Source organism: Oreochromis aureus, linkage group 17, assembly GCF_013358895.1.
Source record: "Oreochromis aureus strain Israel breed Guangdong linkage group 17, ZZ_aureus, whole genome shotgun sequence".
Taxonomy (NCBI): domain Eukaryota; kingdom Metazoa; phylum Chordata; class Actinopteri; order Cichliformes; family Cichlidae; genus Oreochromis; species Oreochromis aureus.
Window position 1 is genome coordinate 33,351,825 of NC_052958.1, and position 19,027 is coordinate 33,370,851.

Here is a 19,027-nt window from a genome sequence, read left to right on the forward strand (position 1 = left end):
TTGTATTTCCATATGCTTAAAAGCACTGAGAACTTAGCAGCCTGCCAGGAAACACTGGAAACTGTGAGGATCTTCTGTATGCCTGTTTTAGATTAACAGCTTTGATAAAGCATTTCTTAAACAATATCTCTCTGGGACTATGAATAAATCACTGTCAGTGGGTTTATGTTTTTAGCTGTTGTGGTTCTAAAGTATCCATAAAAGTTTTGATCTGGATATTTCTTCCAACAGTATTCAGTGATTTTAACTCAAAACTGAAACATTTCTCTGTCAAGTATAGTAAAAATCAAATTTTTACTGTCTAGAGAGTGATATACTAAAACATTTTTGTTTTCTTTTTAATGCAAATGTACATGTTATTTTTCATGTTTATGTTTTTCTAGGGTTTGGCTGGAAAGAAAGGTGCAAGAGGTCTGGTTGGAGCTCCCGGCATTGAAGTAAGCATCATATTAGCTCAATTAAGTGAATGGCCTAAAGCAGGGGTCTCAGTCCACGAGGGCGGTGTCCCTGCAGGTTTTAGATCACCCTGGGTCAACACACCTGAATCACATGATTAGCAGGCCTCTGGAGAACTTCAAGACATGTTAGTAATTTATCCATTTAAATCAGCTGTGATGGATCAAGTGACATCTGCCCTCGTGGAATTGGGACCCTGGCCTAAAGAGAAGCAGCCTCCTCTTTACATTAGCTGAGAATCTTCTGCATCATCAAATTATTGGATATGTCTACACGGTTCTCATTCCTGTAAAAGAAAAAAAAAAATCACAACAAGATCAACAGTGATCATTGATAAAATAAACAGACCAATAAACATGGAGAATTCTAATACTCATGACTGCATCAGAGGACACAAATGCAGACAAAAAGAAGTCTGATGCAGAACATAATGCGAGCTTTAATATAAAAAACTTGATAAGCCAAAACCCAACAGGATTGTAATAAAAATGCAAAAACTAAACTAAAACAAACTAAAGACAAAAGTAGGACATCTAGGAGCAGATGATTACACAAAGAGAAAGACAAGACTAGAGTCTTAGGGATGACTGACAATGAGACACAGTTGGAAATAAAAAGGCAGGAAAGGAACAAAGACAGGAGACAAAACCCAGAGCAAGACACACAAGAAAACCAACCTTCAAAATAAAACAGGAAGTAACTGAAAGACAAAGTAACTGAGAAATATGAAGACAGAGAAGACCAGGATAAATATTTTATTGTAATTTCTAACGATCCAGACGGTGGACTTCAGTGCTTCAGGCTAAGCATCAGAGGAAGAATCACAGGTGTAAATATAGTCACAAGATTATTGACGGAAAGTGGTGTTTTACGAAAAGATTGATGGTATTTTTAAATGCCCCTCAGGCTGAAACTGACACTGTCATTTAACAGGGGCCGACTGGTTTACCTGGGCTCACAGGAATGAAGGGTTATCCAGGCTCTGATGGCCCCCCGGGACCGACTGGCTTAGCAGGACTTCCAGGAAAGCAAGGTCGACAGGTAATCAGTGACATATAGACAGCAGCGTTTCCTTGGTGTTGGGATTAACATTATAGCAAAAGCTAACTACGGTAGTCTTAAGTAATTGATTAGCTTTCCATTTTAGGCAATTCAATAGACTCACATTAATGAAATATATTCAAAAAGCAGAGTTCAGTTGAACGTTTTTGCACCACGAGCACTGTTAATGTTGGTCGCAGAAGGAGTTGAAAGACGTAGTTGCACAGCTAAACTGTCAACAGGGCAGTAACTTTACTGGAGACTTGTGGCGTGCTTTGGAAAGATACCACTGCAGCACCACAAAAATCAACAAATGGGACTTATGGAATTGCAAGTGACCAAAGGTTTACTCCAGCTCCTTCCATCTGTTGTTGTACGAGTGAGACTGGAGACTTGGACTGATCATTAAATGTCTTGTTTGATTTGATTGGCCTCTTCATTTTGGGCCTCTCCAAATATGTATGCAGCCAAAGTGGACTGGGATTACATGCGTGCAAAAGTCCTTTTAGCCAAGCTGGAAAGCCAAGTCCTACTGGTCTGGCTTTCATTTAGATAATGTTGTATGAAAGTCTAGTGAGGCTAATTTTAGCCATTGATGCTTTTCAGATGAACTAAAACTATACTGTTTCTTATTGGTAACATCCCCAACTGCACTTGTGTTTTTTTTAAATTAGCATTTTATTCACAGAGACCTGTTCTTATAAACTGGTGTTGAAAGAAGGTGAACAATCCCTTGTCTGTCTAATTTAAATATAGTAATATGCTACATAACTTTGCACTTTGCTGTAACAAAACAAATTTCCCACCTGTGGGACTAATAAAGGTCATCTTATCTTATCTTATGTCTTACGTTGCTGTGTAAAAAGGTGATGCAATGATGTGACATTGCATCACTTTTTACTTTGAGCTCCAAAAGAAGGCAGATTTTCAGCTCTGCAGAGTTGTAGTAGAGCACCATTGTTGTTTTACTTGATAAAGGACATTCTTCACTCCTTAAGTTTAAGTCTAAATCAAACAGATGTTTAAAAGCTGCAGATTCTGAGTCTTGGAGAGCACCTTTCAAATAATTGGCAGCTTTTCTGTGACAAAAATATCTTTTTTGTTTATATTTATGTTTATTGTACATTCAATGACATCACAAAAAGGTCACAAATGATTAAACAAACTGTTACCTTCAGTTGCTTCAGTGCTTAAGGCACTTTTTGCTGAGACTATACTGTTTACTGGTAGCACTACAGTGAATCAGTTTCAGTTTTTCACTCAAGCTGTCAAGAAAAAGCTGTCACGTTTCATAAATCCTTGTGAAATTATCCACATTGTCTTTGCCCTTTGTGCCAAAGGTGGCACAAAATTCACTGTGACCTCGTACATGACATTTTTGGCAATAACTTAGTGATGATAAAATGATGAACCCATTATACATTATATCTCAAAGGTCTCCTTAATGAAGCATCACATGTCAAGTCCATGGATGTTGTTATCTAGGTTTAATCTGGTCTGCCATCCGTGACATTTACAGACCATCTTGTGTGTTAATTAGTTGAAAAGTTAAAATTGGTCTCTTTCGGGCTCAAATTCAACAAGTTTATGTTTACCCTCCGAGTCATGTTCTTTTGATTAGAGGTCAAAATTATTTCTAAATGGCACGTAGCCCCTTTTACCCGCATTCCTGTATGTGGGGAAAGGTGAAGAGTAAATTGGTGAGACCTTGGTTTATGTAAGGGTCTGCCAACACCTGCATACTGTGGGTTTCATCCAGTAAACCATTGGTGGTGTAATTCCACCCAAATTCCTAAAGTATCCTGTCTCTTCACTGTCAGCCACATGCGAGGCAACAACTCACTGAGTGTGTTATTTTAAAATCTCAGGCTCCCTGCTGCCTCACTACACTGCTGATGGAGCAGGAAACCACTGTGGTCTGCAAAGTAAAAACAACTCACTAACAGGTTTTCTGGACCGCCTTTAGGCATACGCTGTCGAGAACCCGTGTTCTAAAATTGTTTCAATACAACAATTTTTGTTTATATATTTAAAAATGAAACACTGGAAATAGTGGTCATTGTACTCTATAGCAACTAATTGTAGTAGATGTCAATATTTACCATCAGTAAATAACCCTCTCCACTAACACTCAAGTTCCAAATGATTTTTCCAACATGCATTTATACACTTGTGTTTAGTTTTTGCAGAGGACTATGCTTGTGGTTTTGCCTGCTTTGTTAGTGTATTTTGGGATAATCCCACTTCAGAAGTTTGAGTGTCATTTATTTAATAGCAACATTTAAACAGAAGAGGCACCCATGAGATAGACCTCAAATTTGTCACTATATATGTCATTTACTATTGTAGAGTAGAGTTTTAAACAGTGGTATAATGTTTTGCGGATTTTGTGTTGTGCCTTTTGAGGAAGCACACTAACTTTAGTACCTTTTTAACCTTGGCAAAGATTTGTTCAATCACCTCTTGTGTGTATGTAGGGTCAGAGGGGCTCGGTGGGACTGGAAGGGCCTGCTGGACGGCCAGGTCCCATGGGAGAACTTGGACTTCCTGGACCTTCTGGAGAAAGGGGACCGCCTGGTCACAAGGTGGAAATGTTAATCATTATAAAGACCCATTTTATTCTGAATTTTTGCAGAGTTTTGATAGATGAAAGTCATCTAAGGTGAAATAAAATTCTATTGTAACTTGCACCTACACTGTTTAATTGTTGACCTTTTATTGAATCAGGGAGAACCTGGCCTACCAGGAGACAGGGGGGCCCCTGGAATCAAGGGCATGAAGGGGGCTGCAGGTGACCAGGGAAAGAAAGGAGACCCAGGACCCAAAGGACAGCCTGTGAGTACATGCAAGCAAAGTCCTAAAATATAAGTCAATCTTTAATAGTACTTGAGCAAAGTTTGTTGTAAACTGTGTGGTAGTTCTGTGATTTATTATAAACGTTTTGACGTACAATTAGGCCTATAAATAAAAAATAGCTGCAATTCCTTAACAGTTAATTTAAAAACTCTTTTTAAAGCAAATTTAAAGCTGAAAATTTGCATTTCAATCACATCTTGTTTGTTTGATTTAAAATCAACTGCGATGGTGCACAGAAACGGTGTCAGTGTGCAAAACTTTTGGCTCTAACTGTATGTTTGAGGATCAGTTCTGTTCATCGTGGACAGTGTTTAGAAGACAGAATTATGACTCTGATGCAGGACAGGATTTCAACTTAAAACAGTGTTTGTTGCTGGTGTTTCAAACCCTTACAACGAGGCACAGGGGAGGCAAGAAGTGTGATAACGGATGGGAAACACAGACACATAAATTGACCAAAATGCAGAATACTAGACACAAGAGGACAAACACAAAGGGAGGAATAAACTGCCAGGAACAAGGAATACAACCAGATACGCTAAATGTAACCCCAAAACAAACCAAAAACCAAAACTTCAAGCTCCATCAAACTCAGAATGCTGGGGCGAAGGACCAGGATGCTGTTAGCTGAATTCACATTCAGAGACAGTTCTACAAAATCAAATTAACTAGTTCCATCACATCATATTAAAAGAAGGATATCAAATATATATATATATATATATATATATATAGATATATAGATATATATATATATATATATATATATATATATTTATATATATATATATTTATATTTATATATATATATTTATATATTTTTTTTTTTTATTTTTTTTTTTATTTTGTTATTTTAAATTCTATGCCTGACACATTTTTGTAACTCTTTAATCTTCACATTTGTACAGTTTTTATTTCAGGCTGTGTGTTTTTCACAGATACTTGTCATGTCTTTTTTTCATGTACCCGGTAGAGTATATACATTACTTTCCACTGGAATGCACTTGTTGAAATATGGCTTCATAAGCTTATATACATTCTTTAATACCTCTCTAAATATAGCTTCAGGGACCTATGAAGCCAATCTTTGGTGAGGTTTTAATGTGTGCCTGACACTTTTCCAACCTGAGTAGAGTAACAAATTATCTGGGCGAGACTAGGAATGGAAACATTCCGCCTGGTGAGGCCAAGTTATGTAAGATCCTCACACTCCAGGGACCTGGAAAAGAGGTGCTCCTTTAGTTATGTAACTCCCCGAAGAAGAAAAAAGAAACAGCATTTAATCCCTCGCTCTCCCCTCCTATAGTTATCTCCACTGATGCTCCTGAAACTGAGAGGAGACTCAGACCCTTGGGTCAGATCCCTTTACACGTTTTAGTCAATAGAGTCTCTCGGCCAGAGTCACCGGTTTCAAAGTGGAGCTGTCTAAAGAATGTGGAAGACTGGCTGTACAAACACAGTCTGCCACCCTGGACAGCATGTGCTTAGACACAGGATAGGACGCAGACATCCATTCCCTCGCAGTGTGTCTAGGTTATGTGAGTGTGTGCACTGAGGCTGCAGATTGAGACAGAAAGTCTTGTCTGTGTGCCCCAGTTCTTTTGAAAAAGAAAAGAAGAGTCTTTATAAGGCCTGCCTAGTGTCCCTGTTGTGTCTGGTATTAAAACTGGGTGAAAAATCAAGTAAAACAACCCCACCTCCACACACACACACACACTTGCCTTTTATATCTTAGTAAGGACATCTAATTGAATGCTTTCCCTAGCCGCTTACCCTTACCCTAACCATCAAAAATGCCTAACCCTTAGGTTATGGTTAGGTTTAGGCTAACTGTAGCCCTGACACTAAAACCACATTTTGAGCCTCAAAAATGCCTTCAGACTTGTGGGGCCCCGAATTTGGGCCCCATAAGGGACTGTTGGTCCCACAAGTACTTTTGGTCCTCAAAAGATGTATAAGTGTGAACATACACATAAACATGCTATATGTCTTTAACTATTGTATGTTCAGCATATTAAATATCAAATATCAAGTTCCTGTCTTCTCCATTGGAGATGAAAGAAATAAACAACTTATTTTCTATTGTCCATTATCTCCAATAATAAGTGTTGACTTTATATGTTTTGTATGTATCTTAAGACCTATTTGTCTTAGGGACCCACTTTTATGAGTAAATCTACGTAATTCTACTGAGGATATTGTTGAGAGATTTACTGTCAGCCCCGATTACATGACATAAGCGATTAAAAAAAATTTTTTTAAAGAGTCGTTCTTTGCATATTGTGTTTTTTGTTTTTTTATAGGGGGAAACTGGAGATTTGGGCATGATTGGTTTACAGGGCTTACCAGGACCTAAGGTAAACAACCGAGTAGCCAACATGTATTAAGAGCGTATAAAAAAACGATAAAAAATAACGGGAGAGGAGGTTTGGACAAGAAATAACAAATATCTTTTTCCTTGAAACAGGGGCCAACTGGTGATTTAGGACTGAGAGGTTTCCCTGGTCCTAAAGGTCCTATCGGTACTTTGGTGAGTTTAATAGAAACTGAAATAGGACCAGGTAGGCACACAATGGTGCTTTCTTCAGAAGTACTGATTTAAATCAAATCCCACTCAGGAAAGAACTTTCAGAAATATGAATACATTTTTGTTTTGCTCCCTGTTGTCAAAGTGTTTATAAAGAGAACATGAAAGTAGACACACGTGCAGTACACCTTGAAGTCTTTATAGATGTTTTTACTGCCTTTTCAGCAATGTCACTATTTGTTTCAGGGCTTCACTGGACCTCTAGGCCCTGAAGGAAAAATGGGTCCAATGGGACAACCTGTAGGTTTTTTTTTTCTCATTTTGTGTATGTGTGTGTAAGACTCGTACAAAGAAAAGGGAACTATTACACTCTCACATTCAGACTTTGACTGTATGTATTCTTTAATTTCCAATAAAGAGAGTTCATCTCTGGCCATGTTGATTGATAATACAGATTGGAATACAGCGCTGTATGTGTCTTTATGCTATGTTATCCTTTTTTGCAGGGACCAAGGGGTCCAAAAGGAAACAGTGGTGAAATGGTGAGATGCAATCAAACCCTTTAATCAAAACCTGGAAAGTCTTCTGTATTATTATGTCATGACTGCACTCTGCCAAAGTGTCAAACATTCCTGACTGAGAAACACTTGGTTGTCTTAGCGGCCACCTCAAAGCAGTTTGTGCATGTAAAAACAGAGCTGTAGTTGATGAAAGTTACAGGAATGTGAGCTAGGGTGTAGTGGTAGTTTTGTTTATATGGCTTTCCTAAAGTGTCGGTGCTGTATGACACTTTAGGCTAAGGCTATGGCTGAGTCATAATGAGCATGCTCTCCCAGAGCTCAGTGTGGGGTCCTCTTGTGTAAACAATGCTGAGGAAGTGCTTTGACAAAATGTTAGCAGGGAAAGCTGCAGTGTAATCCACACAGTCACTTCTCAGTCATGGTAGTTAGATTGTCAGTTCTTTGCAAATCCCTCTGCATTTCACCCTACCACACGCAAACACACTGTACTCAGTGGGCCTCTAATCCTAGGCTTTACTCAGATGCTGTTAAAATGTGCATAGTCTCACAGTATGGTATGGATAGGAAGTGCCTGGGATCCCACTTACAGACTTCATGAAGTTCAACTGCACCAATGTTGTGTCCCTAGTCCACCAGAGGGGGCAGTATGTGAATGATGCCTCTGTCGCTCTACAGAGCATCTCAGAGAAGGATTCAGTTCAATTCCATTTTATTTATACAGCGCCAAATCACAACAGCAGTCGCCTCAAGGCGCTTGAAGGAAGATGAATCACGAATCTGTTCCATTCTGTTCACTGTGAGGCTGCACTTATTTCATCTATTTAATTTTTCGTAGTGTGTGTTATTTATGTAGTAGTTCTCTGGGTATCATAATCATTTTAGCCATTTTAACGCTTATTTTCTATGTGCCTGACTCTTTCAGGGGCCTCAAGGACCACAGGGAAGCCCTGGACCCAGAGTAAGTGCTAACTACACTATCACTTTACAGAATGATTCCTACTGTATACACAGAACTACTGTATATATTTCACTGTTATTTTGGATTATGAACAATTATGAATGAGAGTTTTTACAGGTCAAATATACAGAAGTGCAAATGTTGTGAGTCACTTCTCATTTCTTTATATTTTGCTAGAAAATAAGAAATAGATGCAAGGAATTATTGAAATGTGCAAACATGCATCGGAATATAGTATGAAAGGCAAAAACTCAGGTTGTGTGCTTCTAATGAGTTTGAAAGTCAATATTTGGTATGACCACCTTTATTCTTCAGCACAGTCTGAACTTCATAAAGCTTCTTGAAGAACAAGCTCTTCTTTGGATGTTGGCTGCTTTTCTTTCTGTTCTCTGTCAAGATGATCTCACACGGCTTCAATAATGTTGAGGTCTCTGGGGAGACCAGTCCACGTGTGACTGACATCATTGTGTGTATCCAGGTGTGATTATGCCGCATTGGCAGCGTGTTTGGGGTCATTTTCATGCTAAAAAAGGTCAACAAGCTGATAATTGATAATCAGATGCTTTCCAAATGGTACTGCATGGTAGATCAAAATCTCATGGTATTCTCTTGCCTCCACCATGTTTTACAGTTTGCTGTAGACACTCCCTCTGGTACCTCTCTCCTGACTTTCTCCCCCTACATATTGATAATGATTTAGATTCAAATTTGGTGTTGCCTTTGATTTACTGTGTCATGTCTTTGTTGGATTTTGTCTTGTTTCTTACGGGCATGAGTTTCAGATACTATGTTAAGTTAATAACTCACCATGTTGTTGCAAAAGTGCAGCTACATTTTATGCTGACCAAACTGTTATCATAGGCTGCTTGCTTTTTCTTCTTCTTTTTTTAGATTCAGCTAAAGAAACTAATTGTGTTTTGGGGACGGCAACAATTTAAAATTGGTCTATACATAACACTAGATGCTTCTTTGATGCTTTAATGATTCAACAAACAGACAAAAAAACAACATCAACAGAACATTCCTCCAAAAATGTTCAAGTGTAAGAACTGGACTAAAAATAAGTGAACGAGCAGCCAAAGTCGAAAGAAAACTTCTGAAAGATTTACAGAAAGCCTGGAGTCCAAATCTGTCTCCTTGGAAGCAAAACGTAAAGAAGTGAGAAGTGACTCAAGACTTCAGAGAATCACATGGCGAGCTGGGGTTAGGGCAGTTCTGTGGTTGTACACTCTAACATTTTCCTGCAGTGTACATTTTCTTCACAGAGTCCATTGGCACATACATGACAAACCAAAAAGTGAAATGATGGCAACCACAATGAGATCATTTCTGTGTGTGTTACTCATTTTGTCCTTTTCTTTCTACCACCCCAGGGACCCCCTGGCGCTCCTGGTCCAACAGTAAGTATTTTGTGTAATGCAGACAAGATTGACTAGACAGCAGGAGTCTTGCTTTAATGTAAAATTCAGATGTTGTAATGATGTACAGTTCTTGAATATATATTACCTAGCCTGTATGTATTTATATCTCATTGTGGTTGGGGGGGGGGTAAGTGAGTTACATCTCTCTCTTTCTTCTCTTCTTTCCTGAAACCTAAGATGTGTGCTTTTTCAAGCTTAAATAAACATTTTAGTAAAAAATAAGTAATACAAGCCTTTTTTTTTTTTTCTGAGAGCAAAGCAGTGGCAGGGTATGATCGAACCAGGACAAGCACCTGTTTCCTGTCTTAGTCTAGATGAGCCAACAAATGGTGTATGTCAATAATAACTAAGATCCCTGTGATTGTTTTTTCAGTAGCACTGACAAAGCCTTTTCTGGCATGGCTGCTCTTGTTTGTCCCAGATTCTGGATATCATGCAGCTTTCTGCTCTCTACATGACCTTTTCTTGTTCAAACAGTTCCAAGAACCCCCTTAAACAAACAACTCAGCTGCCTTTTTTGTGTACACACATTCAGTGATTGCTGCGGTGTTTATACTAAGGGGAATGTGTTAATTTTCCCGCGACCAAAATCAAGAATGTGGCTGTTTATTGATCCAAGACTTATTTTTCTGCCCTTGTCTGGTATTAAAGTATACGCTGACGCTATTAAAGTTTTCTCACTAAACTGGACATGTCTTTCTGCTGCCGTATTTCCTTAATCAATGAGTAAGCTGACAGATTAAAATCTTTCCGTTTAATAATGAAGGCACTGAATTGTTTTCATTGAACTGAATATGTTGATTTTTAATCCACAGAGGGTGTTATATGACGACTTAGCACTCTACAGTCTATCCGCCTCCAATGGTGCCCTGAGGACAGAGGTGAAGCACTTTATAAGGATGGATAGAGAAGTTATGGATTAGTAGATTTGTGAAGTCAGGTTAAAACTTGAGAGTTGACAGTGTTGTCGTCCCCATCCTTAACTAGAGTTTCCAGAACATGGAGATGAGCATGCCAGACCAGAATACGGAAGTACTTAAGACTCTACAGTATTTGAGCAGTGTGATCGAGAGCATCAAACAGCCTCTCGGGACAAAGGAGAACCCAGCTCGTGTCTGCAAAGACCTGCTGGACTGCCAGCACAAGTTAAAAGACGGTGAGCATCTTCACCCATACATTGAAGACACTATTTTGCACAGGTAGCAGGTCTTAACATTAATATTCTTCTCTTTTCAGGTTGGTTCTGGGTTGATCCAAACCTGGGCTGTACGTCTGATGCCTTCGAGGTGTTCTGCAACTTTACAGCAGGGGGACAGACTTGTTTACATCCAGTGTCAACTGATAAGGTAACATTGAACGAGTGAAAAAAGGACACTTTTGCTTTAGACTACAGTATTTAACATGACAGTACAAGAAAAGTTTCATTTTGATTCATTTAGAGTTTGTTTTATTTTGCTTTACTGCATTATGCTTATATTATTTTACTTTGCACACAAAAACAAAATTATTTCACAAAAATAAAAAACTATGACAGACAGAGGGTTGTACTTCCTTGTACTCTCTTTAGCCAAGGAGTTGTAGTTTTGTCTCAGCTGAGCAACGAACGCTTTTCTAGTCTGCTTAATCTTTCTTCAGGCTGTCTTTCGCATACTTCATTCTAGCTTGAAGGTGTCTCTTCTGAAGAAGTGCAGTGTTTCTTGGTCTCCAACGTCTTAGTCCATTCCTGTGCAGGGTTCTAGTTACTGTCTTCCCAAATACTACTTCTTGTCTTGGCTAAGTAACTCACTGGTGTCTTGGCAGTTGCTCTGGGGTCTTTAGACACATCTCTCACTGGTTTTCTTTCCAGATTCTTTGAAATTTTTCACTTCCTTCCTCTGACAGGGTTGTTCTGTACTGTGTGGCTCTCTCCAAGTTTCTTGAGGATACTTCTCACTCCAGTTCTTTGCATATCCATTTCTTGCTTTGTGAGCATCAGCAGTTCTTTTTCTCAAGTCTAAACTGGCTTTGTTTTCATTTTGGCATGATGCTATGTCAAGTGACAGCTAAGAATCCCTTCCTCTGTTAAAAAACGTTCCACAATTTTTCACAAAAACTTTTAATTTCATAGAGGGGCTTATAATTTTGTCCTCATCTGTACATGGATCTGTACTTTATCCTGCCTTTGCTTCACCACAGCAGATATGAAATGAAGGAGTATCCGAACTTTCATTTGTTTGGAAGGCAGGTCTTTGTCCCATTGTGGTTGTAATAACATGGTGTTCACAATCTGCACCGTCTGTGCACTTTCTCTCTCCGACAGATGGTATTTGACATAGGAAATGTCCAGATGAAGTTTCTCCATTTACTGAGCAGTGAGGCTAGCCAAAGCATCACGTTTCACTGCCTGAGTTATCAACCCTCCAGCACCGCAGACAGCTTCAGCTCCAATGGACACAAAGAGAACACCAGGCTTCGGTTTCGTGGCTGGAACAAACAGATGTTTGAGAAAGACACACTACTTGAACCACATGTGCTACAAGATGAGTGCAAGGTAATGTGGTGTTTAAAAAATGTGCCTTTGTTTTCGTCGTTGGGGCAGTTTGATTTAGTCATGAGCATTTTCTGTGGTCATTCTTACAGAAACCCACAGATGATTCTGTATAGCAATAGGACTGTCCTGTGAAATTATGACTTGCTGGGACTGATTTGAAAATGTAAACTGATATCCTGATGATATACTCTGATATATTCTTTATGCTGGTGATAAATTGTTGGTTGTAATTAAATAGGTGACAGCAGAATTTTAAAGAACTTCCTAAAGATATATATATATATTTTTTATTTACTAAAACTCATTGCCACAAATAAATAGAATCACAATCCTTTCTCCTCCCCTCCCCTCCCCCATTTGTCCTGTTCCAGATCCAAGATGGCAGCTGGCACCAATCACGATTCCTCTTCCATACTCAGGACAGTGGTCAGCTACCAATTGTAGACATAGAGGAATTTCCCATTTCACAAATCAACAGTCAGCGACGCGTAGAAACCGGTCCAGTCTGCTTCCTCTGATACCAACATCCCTGTCATCGAAGCCACTTTTATAAACCACTTTAATCCACAGACTTTTAAAATTTCCTACCAAAGAGATGCTAGCACAGCAAGGCAGACTGTATCCCCGAGAGCTTGTTGCATTTGCAGGAGAGCTTCAACAGGACTTACTGTGAGACTAACAAAAACCCAACATCCAATGGCAGGCAGCTCTACGTGGAAGAAATCAGTCTCTGTGGAACACACGTGCCAAAGAGGACAGTGTATACTGATATTTATCTAATCAATGTGTAAAGTGTTTGTTTAATTTTCACTCAAAAGGTGCTTAGGGCCACTGCATATGGACCCATTTTACTTCCTGATCACAGGGGTAGGGCCTCACATTGCAGCAGCCTGTCCAAAACCCAAAACTTAAACCTGCCATTCACTCATGTTCCACCCCTTCAACTCCCAAACACACCATCCTTAGCAGGGGTCGAACCCAAAGGATCATGCCAGGCCTCTGCAGAGGGCACTGTCTAACTAAAGGTGCAATAGCATATGGAAAATATGTGTGCTTTAAATATTTCATTGTCCAATCAGAGGCTATATTTGATATTGTTTTTCATGATATTTTGTCTTCGGTCCCATCCAGTCGGACCTGTACATCTTGACAGATGGTACTCTACCTCTACCTGCTTTCAAAAATAGTCAAGTTAGTCATTTTTACCTTTGTTTTGTATGTACCGGTTACATCAGAATTTGTTATGTTGTTTGAATGCTTATGTTGATTTGGTCACTTCTAATTTATGAACCATGTTTTGATACACAACATATTTTCATAGCTTTTCCTACTATGTGGTAGTTTCCTCAGGGGAAACCTATCATTGGTGCTGCAACGTTTCCTGTGTATATATTGACAGCATACTTTAATGTTTATTTATAACCTGTCTTTTTTTTTTTTTTGGTTTGTTTTTTGATTTATTATTATGTTTGGTCACATTACTGTACCACAGTAAGTTATACTCTCAGAGAACTTGCTTACTTGGTCAACCACAGCTCGGTCTAGAGGAGTATTTATGTTTGAAAAGTGTGTGTGTGTGCATGCACACCTGTGACTGTGTGTTCATCAAACTGCTTTATAAATTCATTCAGAAGTCAAATGCAGCTACGGGAGGACAAAATCAAAAAACACAGAAAACAGTCATCATACTCTTAAGTTATGTTACCATTAATTAAGTGTAATTATATAAAGTCTGTGGAGGATAAAGTTGGATGCAAATGTGTAAATAAAAAATAATTTTAGAAATGAATAAATGGGACATTTTATCCACATGTGGTTTTCTTACCTTTTTTGAATGAAGGACATACTTGTCATCATAATAGAGGACATGATAGAAATGCACTTCACTGTAAAGAGTGGTGGAGTAATACCTCATTATCAGTTTCAGATGTGCACAATAACAGGTTACCTCTGTGACATCTGGATGCAGAGTGTTACTTAAGTAAAAGTTTTCCCCCTAATCATACAACCATAAAAATACACTGCTAAAAGGAACACTTTTTAATCAGCATCAAATCTGGGATATTAATCTGGTCAGGTAAGTAGCAGAGGGGGTTTCAGCTGCTTTGATGCCCCACTAGTGTGCCTGTTGTTAATGAAATTAACAACAGGCACTTGCATTTGCCATAGAATACCAGAATTGGCACCTCATGTTTTTTACAGTTAAGAGTAGGTTTACCTTGAGCATGTCTGCCAGACATAAAAGGGTCTGGAGAAACTGTAAAGAGTGTTAGGCTGCCTGTAACATCGTCTGACATCTCGACACATCTGCCATTAGATATTAGGATGAAATCCTTGGAGCCATTGTCAGACCCTATACTGGTGCAGTGAGTCCTGGCTTCCTGCTGGTGCACAACAATGTGATGAGAGTAAGCAGGCAGTTCCTGGAAGATGAATGAATCAATATCATTGCCTGGCCCCCACGCTTGCCTGACCTAAATCCAATAGAACAGCTCTGGAAGTTCTGTCAGTTTATATCAGGTTGCTTCTCACACTGTTCAGCAGCTCAGTCATGTCCTGGTCCAGATCTGAGTGAAGCTCCTCCACTGTACCATCTGTCATGCCATTAGGAGCATGCTCTGATGTTTTCAGCGTGCCCAGAAATGGACAAGTCTGCTGTGTCATTTTTTTCACTTTATGGGGTGTCAGTTGATATAGCATCCTTTCGTTCATTTATCCAGTCCAGATCAGTATAAATATCCAGCTTGACTTTTTTCCAATTAAGATCTAATGAGTTTTCAAAGTCTTTATTCAACTTTAAAAACTGACACTGTCATTTTATAAAACTAATTCAATTAATTCACAGTGATGCAGAGGTTAATCACAGTAATAGGATCCTGGGTTTGAATGCAGTGGCCTACTGAGGCCCTTCTGTGTGGAGTTTACATTTTCTTCTTGTGCCTTCTGGTTTCCTCCCACAGTCCAAAGACATGCATGTTAGATTAATTGGTGATTCTAAATCAAGGAGCAAATGTGAGCATGAATGGCTGTTTTTATGTATTGGTCATACAATAGAATGATGACCAGTTCAGGGTGTGCAGGTGGTATAGGCTCCAGCTTCTCTGCGATCCTGAATTAGACAAGTGATTAAGAAGATCGATGGATGGATGAATTCTTCTTTTCTTTCTAAACTGCTGATCAGTTTTTTGAGGGATGTTGAATATGGTGCATGGGCATGTTAATTCATATCACCCACTCCTTTAATAAACACAGCCTATATAAACACACCTAGAAACCTCGTGAGAAAAGAAACTCAAATAAGTGCTGCATCTTGTGAGAGGGTCTGAGCTCATGTAGCTACTATACTGCCCAGCGACCCATTATTGCTCTTACTTCTTGCATATTCTAATATCCGTGTATATTTTTAAGCTATTTTAAGCTTGGATACATTGGCAGGCACAGAGAACAAAAATAACAACAAACAAACAAACAAACAACAAAAACAGTGCTGGCGAGCTGATCACGGGATGCATTTCTGACGCGCAGACACCGAGAGGCGCCAATGAGCACATTTTCCAACCGGAACTTGTCTCCACGTGCTGGCACCGGGGCGGAAGAGCATTTGTTTTGATCCCGGCGTGTCGTTTCGTCCGCGTGTAACTACAATTCTCCCGTTATGAGCTCAGTAATTCTCCCAACAACACACATAATGTCATCTGCGGAGAACAAAGTCGAAAATGGCAGCACCGAAGAAGAGCAGAGAGGGAAGAAAAGAAAGATGTCTCTTTCCAGGTAAGCGATTTAAACGGACTGCAGCTCAGCCACAAACCTAGGACAATATTTTGCATTTGCTGTAAAGATTGTTTGCTCGGCTTCACTTTTTAGAGTCGGCATAATCCTAGTATTTGTTAACCGAGTAGCAGATAGATCTGCTGTCACATACAAAATGCTACTTATTGTAATATGTTTGCGCTAGGCAGCTACGAAGTTATCAGGCTATTAGTTAGCTTCAAGTAAGACCACCAACGCCAAACTTTTCACTCTTTTTCTTCTTCGTTTATTAACACTTCCTTTCACCTTTTAATATATATATGTATATATGCTGGCTATATCTCCTAAAGTTTGTCACACATAAAACATCTTCTGGCTTAACTACTGGTTATGTGTGCGTGTTGAGCACCGTTACTTGTTAACCCCACCTTAACTGTAAACACACTCACAGTTTGACGTGTTGTCTGTCCTGCAGTTGTGGTGTTTGTGGATCAGAGGAGGCCAAGTACAGGTGTCCAGCCTGCCTTACACATTCCTGCAGGTGAGATGAATATCCTCTGATTAAGTGCTAAAGTCTTAGCAGCAAATACACACAAAAAAGACAGTATATTTAACAAAGCTGCTTATCCATAATGTGGTTAAGACTAATTGTGCTTTTGTAATCCAACTGGATGACTTCACCTCTTTAGGCCTTTATTAATTCAAAATGTAGAAGTTAATGCTCTTATTCTTTTATCACCTTTTTCCAGGCTGTGACTATTATTGATTTATTGATACTCTTAAAAATTTGTTAATACACACGTATTTTAAGTGGAATAGAAAGTGACCTTATTGTGAAGTAATTTAAAACTGCAACACATTTTCACTTTGTAAAGTGTCCCACTGCTGTTGCATTGTTTGCTTTCACCTAGCAGAGAGCACATTGTGCTGCTATAGAATAATAATAATGATGTATTAATAGAGCATGGATCCATGGAAGAGGACATATTTCTGCATCTTAATTTGAAATATGTGAACTGAGTTTCAAATACTGTCAGAGAATAAACAGTACTTCTGTATGCATGGGTGTACTGGACAGCATTCATAAGTGAGGTCCAATCACATTTTAACTCCAGCTCTCATAATGTGTTGACTGTGTACAGAAATGGCACTTATTCGTCAACAGTTAATGAGGTATGTGGTGGACACTCTAAACTGTATTTGGGCTGTGATCATTTCATTTCAAATTGCACGGATCCCCAATTCTGAAACCTTTGTCATTACCTCTTTTCCATCAAGGTAGTGCAGTTGAGAAGCAGACAGTTTGACAAGTTGTCCAAAGAAACTCATGACAGATTTAGCGGGCTGTGTCTGGCAGTCATTGGTATACTAGTTGCCAGAGTCTGTCCCATAGCCAATAACACCAGAGGTTTCCATTTTTTAGCCAAGCAGTTAATAGTGCTGTGGTAGTTTCAGCTTTTTGTCATTGGCAAAAAGCTAAATTCTAGATTGAGCATCGCACTGATGGAAAATGGTCCCAACATTTTTGAAGTTAAGTGTTCATTTAATCACATCTCACAATCTTTTTTTATCTATGGTATGTCCTTAATTTATTAGGTCCAAGATTTCATGCAGAAAAAAAGAGACGTAACATTTACAATGTCATCACAGACAGAATTTCGTGTTTGTAGTGTTAAAGCTGCACTGGGATAGCATAATTCTGTCTTCCATTTGTTTCCATCGATATTTAAAAAAACAGAAGAAAAAAAACGGTAACCTAAGAATTACAATCTTCCACATCTTCCACCCTTACGTGCAGATAAATAATATCGATGACTGACAGATGGCCGTGTTTTTGTTTTTACTTTCTGAACTTTCCTTTGATTCATGTCCAGCATCAGCATGCCTCAGAACAGCATGCCTCACAAAATCTCAATGGTCCGTTGCCCGTTCTTTGAATTCTGTTGATGCTAAAGCATTTACAACTTCACCTTCTAATACTGAATGGTACAAAAATGTCATTGCTAAACATTTCTTTAAGATTTATCTGATGGGGGCTAACAAATGTGCTTTCCACTCTCAGATTGTTGCCTGTTGTTTCGGGCATCATTCAGCATTCCTTTTACATAGTTTCTAGGAATACGGTCTCTGGTATGACTTGGGCCACATATCTGTCTCTCAGCAAGAGTGCGAAAACTGGCCTAGTCATGCTCAGGTGAAATCCCAAGGTTTTTGTGTTTGGTATGAAGGAGTGTAAGTTTTTATATTTAACCCCTTAGATCTCCTTTTATACATGAGTTTTTAAGACTTCTGCATCATCAGTTCAATTCCCCCTAAAAACAAAATAAACTGCACAATATATTTTTAAGAAAATGCCAAACATGTGTATAGGATTTTCCTGGCAATTATTTCATGGTTCAAGCTTTAAAGGGTTAAGATCTTTCAAAAACCACACTTTATTTCTAATGTCTGATATAGTAATAATAATAATATATTAACTAACCACAAAGCACAGGCATATAAATACATTTGTCCTGTAAAGAGGCTCATCCACCTCTCAAATGGCTGAAGTCATGACAAAGAGCATGTTTAGCCTGGTTATCAGCTGCAGATGGAAACATCATCTCAAAGATAAGAGCAAGCCTCACTCCAGAGCATGTCCACTGCAATTGTGAATCCATGAACTGATTCATCTGTAAACTTTGGAAACTTCTTATTTTGGACTTAATATTTGTATTTATTTTACTTTTATTCTAATGGTCCTTTTGAGTATAATTCATGTGTTCCCTGGGTCATTATTTTAATTTGCTGTTGGATGAGACAACAGGGTGATTCACAGAGTTGAGCAGGTGAGATACTGGAACCTAGAACAGAAGTGGAGATAAGAGCTACTGAAATAATCGTTGACTAATCAAAGAAAAAGTGACAGATTGGTTGACTACCAAAATCATCTTTAGTCTTTTATTATTTAAAAATGTCAAACATCCC

At 38.8% G+C, this 19,027-nt stretch overlaps 2 protein-coding genes across 5 annotated transcripts in view; both read left to right on the forward strand.

The window, feature by feature from the left end:
* Positions 1 to 14,121, forward strand: part of LOC116336354 (collagen alpha-1(XXIV) chain) — an 85,975-nt gene extending 71,854 nt beyond the window's left edge. For both annotated transcript variants that reach the window (XM_039600987.1, XM_031760211.2), the window contains 15 exons: positions 384 to 437; positions 1,390 to 1,497; positions 3,975 to 4,082; positions 4,225 to 4,332; positions 6,657 to 6,710; positions 6,821 to 6,883; positions 7,127 to 7,180; positions 7,387 to 7,422; positions 8,324 to 8,359; positions 9,733 to 9,759; positions 10,596 to 10,661; positions 10,768 to 10,936; positions 11,017 to 11,126; positions 12,080 to 12,310; positions 12,682 to 14,121. In XM_039600987.1, the coding sequence (XP_039456921.1) occupies positions 384 to 437; positions 1,390 to 1,497; positions 3,975 to 4,082; positions 4,225 to 4,332; positions 6,657 to 6,710; positions 6,821 to 6,883; positions 7,127 to 7,180; positions 7,387 to 7,422; positions 8,324 to 8,359; positions 9,733 to 9,759; positions 10,596 to 10,661; positions 10,768 to 10,936; positions 11,017 to 11,126; positions 12,080 to 12,310; positions 12,682 to 12,828 (1,371 nt within the window). In that variant the 3' untranslated portion in view covers positions 12,829 to 14,121. The remainder of the gene's footprint in view (positions 1 to 383; positions 438 to 1,389; positions 1,498 to 3,974; positions 4,083 to 4,224; positions 4,333 to 6,656; positions 6,711 to 6,820; positions 6,884 to 7,126; positions 7,181 to 7,386; positions 7,423 to 8,323; positions 8,360 to 9,732; positions 9,760 to 10,595; positions 10,662 to 10,767; positions 10,937 to 11,016; positions 11,127 to 12,079; positions 12,311 to 12,681) is intronic.
* Positions 14,122 to 15,851: 1,730 nt separating this feature from the next.
* Positions 15,852 to 19,027, forward strand: part of znhit6 (zinc finger HIT-type containing 6) — a 37,125-nt gene continuing 33,949 nt past the window's right edge. For all 3 annotated transcript variants that reach the window (XM_031760243.2, XM_031760242.2, XM_031760244.2), the window contains exons 1-2: positions 15,852 to 16,081; positions 16,536 to 16,601. In XM_031760243.2, coding sequence (XP_031616103.1) covers positions 15,966 to 16,081; positions 16,536 to 16,601 — 182 coding nt within the window. In that variant the 5' untranslated portion in view covers positions 15,852 to 15,965. The remainder of the gene's footprint in view (positions 16,082 to 16,535; positions 16,602 to 19,027) is intronic.